The following is a 13,459-nucleotide window of genomic DNA, read 5'->3' on the forward strand; positions in this document are numbered from 1 at the left end:
GAGCATCCCGAACAGCAGTAAAGCATGTGGAAAGACTAATGATGCAGCCATATCCCGGGGATATAATAGCAGGATATTGTTAATTGCATTGCCACGGCTATTAATATGGACTATGGGAGGAAAGAGAATATTTGCTATCACTGTTCTTTTTTCCTCCATCTGACTGCTCTTAGTAAGCTATGTGTCAGCTCTCCATGACCCAGACTCAAGCCACTCCGAGAAAAGCATTATTTGACAAATGCCATCCTTTTAAGAGAATCTCACAACTATTTGTTTTTTCTTCCAAACTTTGTCCCCCCCAAAAACTGGAGTGATGCCTGGGATTTAGGCCAAGCTTGACTCAGGGCTAACTGCACAAATCTAGAGTGTGTGCTTATAGTAGTTAGTATCCAGACCGGACAGGCAGGAGTGGGTCCAGAGCAGAACAGACTAGCAGGAGTTTATTCTATTCTTGGACTAGCAGACAGATGAAGCTAGATGAGGCTTCCCTTGTCTACCAACCAGAGTAACAGTACCCATCTCAATGAAACATCTCCCACTTCAATCATGCCCTTTGAACTCCCATGCCAAATCAGTACCAGACAAAGTGAGTACATGACATGATAACAGAATAATGTACTTACTAGGAAAGGTGCTTAATGTTTGATCAGATTTCACTGGCTATTCTTTTGATCAAATAAAATCATGTGTATGATATTGTTCGAAATTGAATCTTTATGAGTCATTCTTATGTAATGTTTTGGGAAAAACAGCAGAGTTGAGATGAGCTTTGTTTTGGGATAAATAACTTGCAATATTTATCTGAAATGTTGTACACTGAGAAATAAGCAAAAAAAAAACAATAACCAAACATGTTAGTCCCTGGAGACAATCTTTGTAGCCAACTACCCATGCTGTTTCACACCTAATCTTACCCAGCAGGCTCCCCAGAGGGAGAGTATGATACTTCTTTCTTCTCTGTTTCAGGACACACTTGAGTGGTTATCGTCATCGCCCAAGGGAGAAGAAGTCTTTTGATAATTGGTTGAAAATAAAACTGCTGTGCTATATAAAAACCAGGTTTTACATTTCCACATTATGTTCAGCTTTCAATTGAAATGTGAAGAATACAAGGTGATAAACTTCCTAAGGCTATTGCTGAATAGCAAAGCGGATCAGGTCACACTTGCAGGAAATTATCCCTTGAGTCTATTGTGATGAATTGCCCATTATAGTTCAGCAGGGATGTAAATGTTTCAGTAATAGTAATTACAGACCTAATTGCCACATGTCATTTGTGAGCTTTAATGAATTCTGTAGAAAAGCGGCAGAAATTTGTCTCATTGAATGTTAGCTTTATTGTCAGTAAAAAAAGAAAGTGTATAAACATTCACACAACAATTCACATTTCACACCACTCCCCAGTGCCCCACAGCAATGAAAATCCAAGCTTACTGATGTCCTAGCTAGCCTGTAAAGCTAATTCAATCCAATGAAAATACAAGGAACTCAAAGGTAAGTAAACATGTATGAATCAATCTCCCACTCAGTCATTAGATACCAAGTTCTCCTGCACAGCGCACACTCATGTGTCACCTTTCCTTGTCAGGGGATGGAGGGACTTAACAATAGGATGTGCTTGAGTTCTCCTCTGTTGGCTGGCTGGGCACCCCGGGAAAGTCAATATGGCTACTGCTCACAAAGGGAGCCTGCCCCACAGGTTACTATCCTTTAAATGTCACTCTATTTTAGGCTGCAGCAACCATGCGAGGATTAATGACAGTCACTTTATTGTATTTCAGCCCCGGCTGCCATTAGCAGTAGAGGGTAATGAGAAAGAGAAAGAAGTCTGGCTGATATCCCCTCAGGTGACTCTATAATACCATAGTACTGTGCCACATAATCCTGTTAACATATATAGGCTACATGGTGAGCATGCGATAACTAGCTGGCAAGTGTCTTCATTGACATTTTGAACCTCTCCCTGATCCAGTCTGTAATATCTACATGTTTCAAGCAAACCACCATAGTCCCTGTGCCCAAGAATGCAAACCACCCCAACAGATCCACAGATGATACAATCTCTATCACACTCCACACTTCCCTTTCCCACCTGGACAAAAGTAACACGTACGTTAGAATGCTGTTCATTGACTACAGCTTAGCGTTCAACACCATACTACCATCACTAAGCTAAGGACCCTGGTACTGAACATCTCTCTCTGCAACAACATGCACGATTCCAACACCATCATTAAGTTTGCCAACGACACGACAGTGGTAGACCTGATCACCGACAACGATGGGACAGCCTATTGGGAGGTGGTCAGAGACCTGGCAGTGCGGTGCCAGGACAACAACCTCTCCCTCAATGTGGGTAAGACAAAGGGGCTTATTGTGGACTACAGGAATCGGAGGGCTGAACACACCCCCATTCACATCGACAGTGCTGTAGTGGAGCGGGCATCCGACCGCAAGGCGCTACAGAGGGTAGTGCGTACAGCCCAGTATATCACTGGGGCTAAACTCCTTGCCATCCAGGACCTCAGAGGCTGTATCAGAGGAAGGCCCCAAAAATTGTCCGAGACCACCCAAGGCATAGACTATTCTCTCTGCTACCACACGGCAAGCGATACTGGAGCGTCTAGTCTGGGACCAAAAGGCTTCTTAACAGCTTCTACCCCAAAGCCATAAGACTGCTGAACAGTTAATCAAATGGTTACCCGGACTATTTACATAAACCTCCTTTATTATTTATTAATAATTTTTTTAAATGCACTCACACACACACAACACACACACACACACATGCATATTGATGACACACAAATCTAATTCCCACTGAGTTCAAGAAAACAAAATGTCACCCCAGAAACTGTGAAACTCCTCAACTTATGAGGCAAATGGTAATTTCATGCTCCACTACTGCCTGGGGGATATCAGGACTGAAGGTGTGCTGAAGGTGATACAGGAAACATAGCCATCTGTTTTTGAAAGTATTGGAAATAACCCTAGAGAACCAAAAACGAATAATACACCACCATGTTAAATCATGAAATTGAAAGATGCTAATATTGGAATAACATATACAATATATATGGTCATTGCGGTAGGAAATTGGGGAACATGACACACTATGACAGTGTAGTTGTGTTGTGCTGTGTGGTGTTGTGCTGTGTTGAGCGCGACAGAACAGTTTCAGTGACAGAGAAAATGTCTGTCGTTCCTCCCTTTATCGCCTGATTGTCATCACAACAAACATCAATAATGCAGCCGGGACATCCTCACATTGACAGGCTCTATACAGCCTTGTTGCTGTCGCTATCTCTACCGAGAGAAAATATATGAGAGATAACACTCAAAAGTCATCAATGTAAGGGAATTTCGTATTTTTTTTAACCTAAATCCAATGACATGGTGACATTTGTTGTTGTTTTCACGTTGAATTTATGTTAGTTGACAACTCAACTAAATTTCAATCAAAACTAGACACGTCTGTGCCGAGTGTTTTTTTTTTTGTTACAGCAATACAGAGCATAAAATGTTCAAAAACGACCGTGACGATGAAGAACTAAATATTTGAATTTATAATAGGAGGCCAATTCTTCAAGGAATCCCGGGCCGCCTAAAGTGACTCTTCCAGCTAAGTTGCTGTAGAGTAGGTGAAGCTCTAGCCAGTATTATGAAAGGAATGTAGGCTTTGGCCCATGCCCAATGACAACAGTTTATTATCAATACAAATATTTAGTTCATCATCGTCACCGTCGTTTTTGAACACATTAACAAATTGTCACATCCGCCGAATACAACCTTACCGTGAAATGCTTACTTGCAAGTCCTTACCAACAATGCAGTTCACGAAACAGAGTTAAGAACATATTTACTAAATAAACTAAAGTAAAAAATAAAATAAAAAGTAACACAATAAAATAACAATAACAGGCTATATACAAGGGGTACCGCTACCGAGTCAATGTGCGGGGGTACAGGTTAGTCGAGGTAATTTGTACATGTAGGTAGGGGTGAAGTCACTATGCATAGATAATAAACAGCGAGTATGTCAGTGTTGCCTAAGATATAGACTATACTTAAGCAATAATACATGAGAGGCCGTGTGTTAAGACATTTTTATCATGGCTGTGATGTGGTTATAGCCACGAGGCGAAGCCGTGGTATAATGTTCACTGTCATTCCACAACTCCGCACAGTTTGAGTTTAGGGATTCGAGCAACACTAGTTTCAAAAGGACAAACTAAAACAAACCGTATGAGGGGGCGACAGGTAGCGTAGTGTTGCGTGGTTAGATCGTTGGCCAATAACCGAAAGGTTGCTGGATCGAATCCCCGAGCTGACAAGGTAAAAATCTGTCATTCTACCCCTGAACAAGGCAGTTATCCACTGTTCCCCGGAAGTCCGTCATTGTAAATAAGAATGTGTTCTTAACTGACTTGCCTAGTTAAATAAAAAAATGTTTTTTTAATGAGCATAGGTGTACTACATAATGCCTTAATAACAAAAGCAGGTAATGCCTCCATGGCCAATTTCAGCACCATGGACAGGGCCATAGAAAGTAACAGTGGCGTGAGCCTCGCCGCAAAAGTGCCATTGAAGAATAATTATGATTCAAATGTAAAACCAGAATACATCAGGCGTAGACCTATGCCTAATTATCTTCGACATGGGCTACAGAACACATTCATCTGTTGGACCTCCACATTTAAACATTAAAGTCCTCGCAAAACGAGAACCCGTGAAAGCTTGCCGACTTCGATGAGATAATTAGATTGCAAAAGAGGGACAAATCCCTGACGTTATTACATCAGGTTTTAATTTGCATCTGACCCACAAATCAAAAGTTAGTTTCAAGCTGTCAACCAATAGACCAGGGAGCTGTGAAGCCGTATTCAAATGCTGTCACATACAACTTTAACCAGTTACAGTGGGCAAGTACCACAACGCAGAGAGCGACGGCCTATTCAGACACTACACAAGGCCAACCATCCAGATACAATAAGTTTCTTCAATAGAAACCACGCCTCGACTGAGGGAGCCTCTGACGTTCTGAAATCATACTGCAATTCATAGCCTGCTGATCTGAAAATCACGGGGGTAGCACACCCTGTTTCAGTTGCAAAACCATTTAGGCAAGAGTGTACCAATAACATAATTGCAGCAGCATGATAGTGTACACTCAAATGATGGGGCGAAAAATATAAAGCAGACAGGAGCTATGCAATCAGTTGAAGTTGTCAACAATTAATCAGGTGATGCTGTCAATTATAAAATCAATACACCAATAGTTTGAAGTAGAGGTTTAGAACAAGGTCTTACATGCTCGTCCTCGCTCGCATTTTTCTTTCGGTAGGGAACATGGGCTCTGCCGTCGGCGACGGGCTGAGAGGTCTTCCCTGTGTTGTTCTCCTCATCCGCGACCTGTCCGCCGAGTAGGTGGCTGGCCTCAGGTGGGTGCGGGAAAGAGTTATTCGTATTAATCTTACCGGTGAATCTCTGATACAGCGAAGCCATAAGTCCAGTCCAGACAAAACCACTACAGCATGTCAAAGCAATAGACAGCTCTCGTCTTTGGGGACTTGCTTGTATGTGTAGACTACTGCTTCTTTTCTGTGCGCTTCGGAGAGAGCCGATGGAGGATGGTCAATGTCTCCCTCTGGAATAAAGCGGGGATTGTTCAAAGACAACAGGTGAATAATCCCGATAAAATAACGTGTTAAAACTGAAAACCTTTTCCTGTTTTGATTAGAAAACAGATAGGCCTATAGGCTAAACAGCGAGTCCTCTGATCGATTAGCTGTTGGCTTTGTCCTAAAGGAGCGGTGAGCAAGGCTACATTAGGTGTCAATAGTTGGTGTCTGTATTCAGAGCACGTTGGTTCCCCTCTTCGGTTTGTTGATGCGTCCTCACAGCGACATAGCAGCCCGTCCCTATGGGTATCCTATCTGATTTTAAATACAGACTCAGAAATTGTACCCAATCAAAATAACTAAATAGGCTGATAGCCTCAACAGCTCTTTGGTGGCTAGACAGACCTAGTGAAGGTGTGAAGTGTGTACAGCCTATGTGTGAAAGACGTAACCCGTGGCGCGTCCGTGGACGCATTCTGCATGAGAAGTGAGGTAAGGCTGTGCACAACGTATCTCAAAAACACACTGCAGACTATAGCCTACTGCATATAATACACATTCATGGAGGGGCAGAGCAGATTTAATTTAATCCAATATTGCATTAAAGTTTTTTTTTTTAATTGTCCGGTCTCAAAAAAGTGTTAAAACAAGCAGTCATGTAATTATTCTGGTCGTTATTCTGGTCGTTCCAGTCCCAGTTAGTCCAGGACGGAGCTCGAGTGCCTCTCTGCGGCTCAATGAGAAAAGACACTTGGATTCAGAAGAATGATGACGACTGTTTTATGACAGTTTTAATTTACCGACACCCCTTACTAGATTGTCTTTTCTTCAAGTCGTCTGAGCTTCTTTTCCATATCTGTATCTAGAAGACCTTGGCAGCCAACCTCTAACACAAATTCAACACATTCCTCTTGAATCGAGATACAAAAAGCATTTATTCATCCTTTGAACCTTATGTCCCCTGGGAATGCACTGTGCAGGATTTCAGCTCCATGCATGGACAGCACCATAAACCACGTTTCCATCCACAGTTTTTATGCGAGTAAAACCGTACAGTAGGATAGATATATACTGTATATATACACTATATATACAAAAGTATGTGGACACCCCTTCAAATTAGTGGATTTGGCTATTCCAGCCGCACCCTTCGCTGACAGGTGTATAAAATCATCTGTCCTCGGTTTCAACACTCACTATCGAGTTCCAAACTGCCTCTGGAAGCAACCTCTGCACAAGAACCCAGCGAGCCAGGCCTAATCGCCAATATCAGTGTCCGACCTCACTAATGCTCTTGTGTCTGAATGGAAGGAAGTCCCTGCAGCTATGTTCTAACATCTAGTGGAAAGCCTTCCCAGAAGAGTGGAGGCTGTTAATAGTGGCAAAGGGGGGGACCAACTCTATATTAATACCAATGATTCTGGAAGGAGATGTTCAACGAGCAGGTGTCCACATACTTTTGGTCATGTTGTGTACATATTAGAGGCTGGTGGGAGGAGCTAAAGGGGGACGGGCCCTTGTAATCACTTAAGTGGAACGGAGTCAAACATGTGGTTTCCATATGTTTGACGTGTTCTATACCATTCCAGTTATACCATTCCAGCCGTTACAATGAGCCATCCTCCTATAGCTCCTCCCACCAGCCACTGATATATACATAAAAACATGACAGCTGTGAAGGAAACAGGACGTTTCAGTACAGTTTTATAAATGCCAGCAGATAATTTGTTTGTTTGACATGGTGGGATCTTTTTGTGTTGGTAAAATTAATTATGCGATAAATGGTGGTAGAAACAAATATTGGTATCACCTAATAACCATCATATCAAAGTAAACTTGGAGTCACGTGATGAGATGGTGTGTGGTCCTCCCACTGCAACTCATCCAGACAAACATGCAGTTTATTAGGCTACCGATTAAATACTGTAAATTATGATGACTTCAAAGGCTGGTGAAAGTGCAAGATGATGAGCTTGATGAAAGTAAGATAGCGCCGACAGATATGGCAACTCTGCTTCTAGCTCTTAAGCAACTTTGCAGTATTTTTTATATTTTTTTGTGTTATTTCTTACATTATTAGCCCAGAATTGTCTGGGGTGTTTTTACATACAGCCGGAAATAACTTTTGGATATCAGAGCAGTGGTTACTCACCAGCATTATGACCAGGAATACGACTTTCCCAAATTGGATCCTTTGTTCGTACCCCCCTAGGGCAATTGAACTTATTCCAGAGGCTGCTCCAAAACATCACCGGCGGAGAAGAGGTATTCGGAGTGGACTTCTAGGAGGCGTGCACACTATCCACCACTTCCGAGTATATTACTCGCTAATGTTCAGTCTCTGGATAATAAAGTAGATGAGCTCAGGGTTAGGATCTCCTTTCAGAGAGACCTCAGGGATTGTAACATACTCTGTTTCACGGAAAAAGGTCTCTCTTGAGATACACTGTTCCCGTCCAGACAGCCATCTGGGTTCTCAGTACATTGCGCAGATAGGAATAAAGAACTCTCCGGGAATAAGAAAGGCGGGGGTATATGTTTCATGATTAACTACTCATGGTGTGACTGTGATAACATACAGAAACTTAAGTCCTTTTGTTCACCTAACCTTGAATACCTCACAATCAAATGCTGACCGTATTACCTCCCAAGAGAATTCTCTTCGGGTTATAATCACAGCCGTGAATATTCCCCAAAAGCCGATACCACGACGGCCCACAAAGAACTATACTGGACTTTATGCAAACTGGAAACCACATATCCTGAGGTCGCATTTATTGTAGCTGGGGATTTTAACAAAGTAAATTTGATGTAAACGCTACCGAAGTTCTACCAACACATTGACTGTAGTACTCGCGCTGATTAAACATGGGACCACTGCTCCTCAACTTTTGAAATGCCAATAAGGCCCTTCCTTCGGCAAATCTGATAATGACTCCATTTTGCTCCTCCCTTCCTGTAGGCAGAAACTCAAACAGGAAGTACCCGTGCTAAGGTCTATTCAACACTGGCCTGACCAATCGTAATCCATGCTTCAAGATTGTTTTGATCACGCGATAGGGATATATTTCTGTTACAAACAGTGTAGTTATTCCCTCCGTAAGGCAATGAAATGGCCAAAACGTCAGTACAGAAACAAAGTGGAGTCTCAATTCAATGGCTCAGACACAACACGTATGTAGCAGTGTCTACAGACAATCACGGATTACAAAGGGAAAACCAGCCACATCGTGGACACCAACATCTTAGTTCCGGACAAGCTAAACACCTTCTTCACCCGCTTTGAGGATAACACAGTGCCACTATCGCGGCCCGCTACCAAGGACTGTGGGCTCTCCTTCTCTGTGGCCAACGTGAGTAAGACGTTTAAGCATGTTAACCCTCGCAAGGCTGCCTGCCCAGACGGCATCCCTAGCCGCGTCCTCAGAGCATGCGCAGACTAGCTGGCTGGAGTGTTTACGGCTTGATTACCAACAATGATGAGACAGCCTACAGGGAGGAGGTGAAGGCCCTGGGAGAGTGGTGCCAGGAAAATAACCTCTGACTTGTCATCAGCAAAACAAAGGAGCTGATCGTGGACTTCAGGAAACAGCAGAGGAAGCACGGCCCTATCCTCATCGACAGGACCGCAATGGAGAAGGTGGAAAGCATCAGGTTCCTCGGTTTACACATCACTGACGATCTGAAATGGTCCACCCACACAGACAGTGTGGTGAAGAAGGTGCAACAGTGCCTCTTCAACCTCAGGAGGCTTAAGAAATTTGGCTTGGCCCCTAAAACCCTCAAACTTTTACAGATGCACAATTGAGAGCATCCTGTCGAGTAGTATCACTGCCTGGTATGGCAACTGCACCGCCCACAACCACAGGGCTCTCCAGAGGGTGGTGCGGTTTGCCCAACGCATCACCGGGGGCGAACTACCTGCCATCCAGAAGGCGAGGTCAGTACAGCTGCATCAAAGCTGGGACCGAGAGACTGAAAAACAGCTTCTATCTCAAGGCCATCAGACTGTTAAATAGCCACCACTAGCCGGGCTTCCACCGTGTTACGCTAAGCCCGGCTAGCTGCACAATATATATAGACTTCGAATCATTGGCCACTTTAATAATGGAACACTAGTCTCTTTAATAATATTTAAATAATGTTTACATACTGCTTTTCTCATCTCATATGTATATACTGTATTCTATTCTACTGTATTTTAGTCAATGCCACTCCGACATTGCTCAATCTAATATTTATATATTTCTAAATTCCATTCTTTTACTTTTAGATGTGTGTATTGTTGTGAAATGTTTTTAGATACTACTGCACTGTTAGATACTACTGCACTGTTAGATATTACTGCACTGTTGGAGCTAGGAACACAAGCATTTCGCTACACCCGCAATAACATCTGCTAAATATGTGTACTGTATGTGACCAATATAATTTGATTTAATTTGATTTTGATGATCCTATCAAATAAATATCGAGGGTCTTATTCTGGTGACATGATAATCGATGCTAGGCTGCCATTTGACATTTAAAAATAATATTATGTCCATAATAATGTCATGTAGGCAGATAGCGCTGTTGTCTAGAGCACACGTGCCAATACCAGAGTGGGCAGGCACACTTGCTATATAACGCAACATTTTTGTGAGAAAACAATAATTAGAGTTGAAAATGACTTGTATTTATAATTCGGTACATGGGAATTTAACCACAAAAGGTATTTTTATGTGCAGTATGTCATAATGGACAGCCTTTTATCTGCAACAAGTCAATTGGATGGAAACACAACCTGGTGGGAAAATGTGCATGTTGTTTTTTCCTTCAGATTTTAAAATATTCGCATGAAAATCTGTCGCCAATTAGATTGAAACCTAGCTACTGACAGTGCCATAAACCAGATTACCATCCAACTTTTTTATGTTAATAAAGTACATGTTGGATAAAAAATGTCACAACAGGCCTGATGGAAACTGCATATTTGTTGGTAAACTTTCCAAATGTAGACAAAACAAAATATGCTAGACAAGGTGGGGTGTTTTTGTGTTTTTGTCAAATTAATTATGCGAGAAATGACGGTGGAAGCACCTTTATGAGAAAATATTGATATACAGTGCTTTCGGAAAGTATTCAGACCCCTTGACTTTTTCCACATTTTGTTACTTTACAGCATTACTCAAAAATTTATGAAATTGATTTTCCCCCTCATCAATCTACACATAATACCGCATAATAACAAACAAAACTAGGTTTTTAGAAAGGTTTGCAAATTTCGTACAAATAAAAAACTGAACTATCATATTTACATAAGTATTCAGACCCTTTATTCAGTACTTTGATGAAGCACCTTTGGCAGCAATTACAGTATTGAGTCTTCTTTGGTATGACGCTACAAGCTTGGCACACCTGGATTTGGGGAGTTTCTCCCATTCTTCTCTGCAGATCCTCTCATGCTCTATCAGGTTGGATGGGGAGCGTTGCAGCACAGTTATTTTCAGGTCTCTCCAGAGATGTTCGATCGGGTTCAAATTCGAGCTCTGGCTGGACCACTCAAGGACATTCAGATACTTAAAAATGATATCAAATTGGTAGTTACAGTCTTGTCTCATCGCTGCAAAACCCGTGTGTACTTGGGAGAGGCAAAGGTCGAGAGCCATGTGTCCCCAGAAACATGACCCCGCCAAGCCGCACTGCTCGCTTAACCCTAAAGCCAGCTGCACCAATGTGTCTAATGAAACACCATACAGCTGACGACCAAAGCCAGCCTGCATGTGCCCGGCCACCACAAGGAGTCACTAGAACACGATGGGACAAGGACATCCCAGCCGGCTAAACCCTCCCCTAACCCGGACGACGCTGGGCCAATTGTGCGCCTCCTCACGGGTCTCCCGGTCACAGCCTGGGATCGAACTCAGATCTATAGTTACGCCTCTAGCACTGATCAGTGCCTTAGACCGCTGCGCCACTCGGGAGGCCCGACATTCAGAGACTTGTCCCAAAGCCACTTCTTGGCTATGTGCTTAGGGTCATTGTCCTGTTGGAAGGTGAACCTTCTCCCCAGTCTGAGGTCCTGAGCACTCTGGAGCAGGTTTTCATCAAGGATCTCTCTGTACTTTGCTCTGTTCATCTTTGTCTCAATCCTGACTAGTCTCCCAGTCCCTGCCGCTGAAAAACATCACCACAGCATGATGCTTCCACCACCATGCTTCACCATAGGGATTGTGCCAGGTTTCTTCCAGACTTGACCCTTGTCATTTAGGCCAAAGAGATAAATCTTGGTTTCATCAGACCAGAGAATCTTGTTTCTCATGGTCTGAGAGTCTTTAGGTGCCTTTTGGAAAACTCCAATTTTGAGTCTCATAGCAAAGGTTCTGAATACTTATGTAAATAAGGTATTTCTGTTTAGAAATTTTAATACATTTGCAAATATTTCTAAAAAACGGTTTTAATTTTGTCATTATGGGGTATTGTGTGTAGATTGCTGTGAATTTTTAAAATGTAATCCATTTTAGAATAAGGCTGTAACATAACAAAATATGGAAAAAATCTGAATACTTTCCCAAGGCAATGTAATTACCATAATATGGAAGGACACTTGGAGTCACAGGATGATCTGTTGGCTGGTCCTCCCACTATGACTCAATAAAGCATGCAGTTTATTTGGCTACAGATTAAATAAATTAGGATGAACTTCACAGGATGGTGAAAGTGCATGGGGATGAGCTTGATGTAAATATCTAAGGTCTTATGATCGATGCTTCACTGCCATTTGACAAAGAAAAATAACCTTTCTCTTTTGTCCATAATAATCTCATCATGTAGTAGGCTATACCTGCCATAATAATCTCATCATGTAATAGGCTATACCTGCCATAATAATCTCATCATGTAGTAGGCTATACCTGCCATAATAATCTCATCATGTAGTAGGCTATATCTGCACTGTATCAGGAGCTGTTGGCTAGAACGCATATGCCTAGACCAGAGTGGGCACATTCTCTATATACCGTAAAAAGAAAATGTGACAAAACCATCAGAAGAATTGAAAATGCAATGGAAACCTATTTAAATTGTATTTTTTATTCTGTATATGGGAATTTAAACACAAAAGTGATTTTTGTGCACTACGTCATCATACACAGCATTTTATTTTAAAAAGTCAATTTGATGGATCTGGTGGGAAAATGCACATATTGTTTTTATGCAGATGTTTGAATATTTACTTGAAAAATCTGTGCAAATTGGATGGAAAACTAGCTTTAAACACCAACTGCGAAAGAGTTCTGTGAGCTTACATTGCATAAATGGCTTTGAGTAATTATTGTGACTCAAAAGCACAGCTAGACCAGAGAATCTTCACCATCATATACCTTTCCTCACCTGCCCCAATGGCCTTTTAGTAGTCAGCAGTGTAACCTGAGAAGATGGAGATTGAAATAATACTCAGGCATGTCTGTGCTGTTAAATGTGTGAAGTATTTGCATGTATGTGACAGTGGTCAGTTGGGACAGGCACTTGTGGAAAGTTGAGAGCCTCCACAGTCACTGTCTGAGTGTCACAGATTCAATTCCCAAATGAGAGTACCCTGGCTGGCCCCCCTCACCGTGACAGCTCAGACCTCCAAACTGATGCTATGGTGGATTTCTGAGAAATGGGTCATCTGCTGAACACACAAGTAACTTCAAAACTGCAAAGCAGCACCACTATGATGCTAAATAGACCATGCCGGCGACGCCATCAAGCGTTACTGTCCTTGACAATAGGCTACAACAGAAATCAATTGCAGTGGATTAAAAACCGTCCTCCTGATTCATTTTGCAACTTGTTTGCGCAGAGAGACAAGT

The 13,459-nt window shown here is 42.2% G+C and overlaps 1 protein-coding gene across 1 annotated transcript in view; it reads right to left on the reverse strand.

Annotated features, from left to right (window-relative positions):
* The window catches only part of LOC106599258 (dipeptidyl aminopeptidase-like protein 6), a 128,980-nt gene extending 122,873 nt beyond the window's left edge, over positions 1–6,107 (reverse strand). Inside the window, exon 1 of the mRNA XM_014190396.2 lies at positions 5,311–6,107. Coding sequence (XP_014045871.1) covers positions 5,311–5,505 — 195 coding nt within the window. The 5' untranslated portion in view covers positions 5,506–6,107. The remainder of the gene's footprint in view (positions 1–5,310) is intronic.
* Positions 6,108–13,459: the final 7,352 nt, after the last annotated feature.

This window comes from Salmo salar, chromosome ssa03 (genome assembly GCF_905237065.1).
Source record: "Salmo salar chromosome ssa03, Ssal_v3.1, whole genome shotgun sequence".
Classification (NCBI taxonomy): Eukaryota; Metazoa; Chordata; class Actinopteri; order Salmoniformes; family Salmonidae; genus Salmo; species Salmo salar.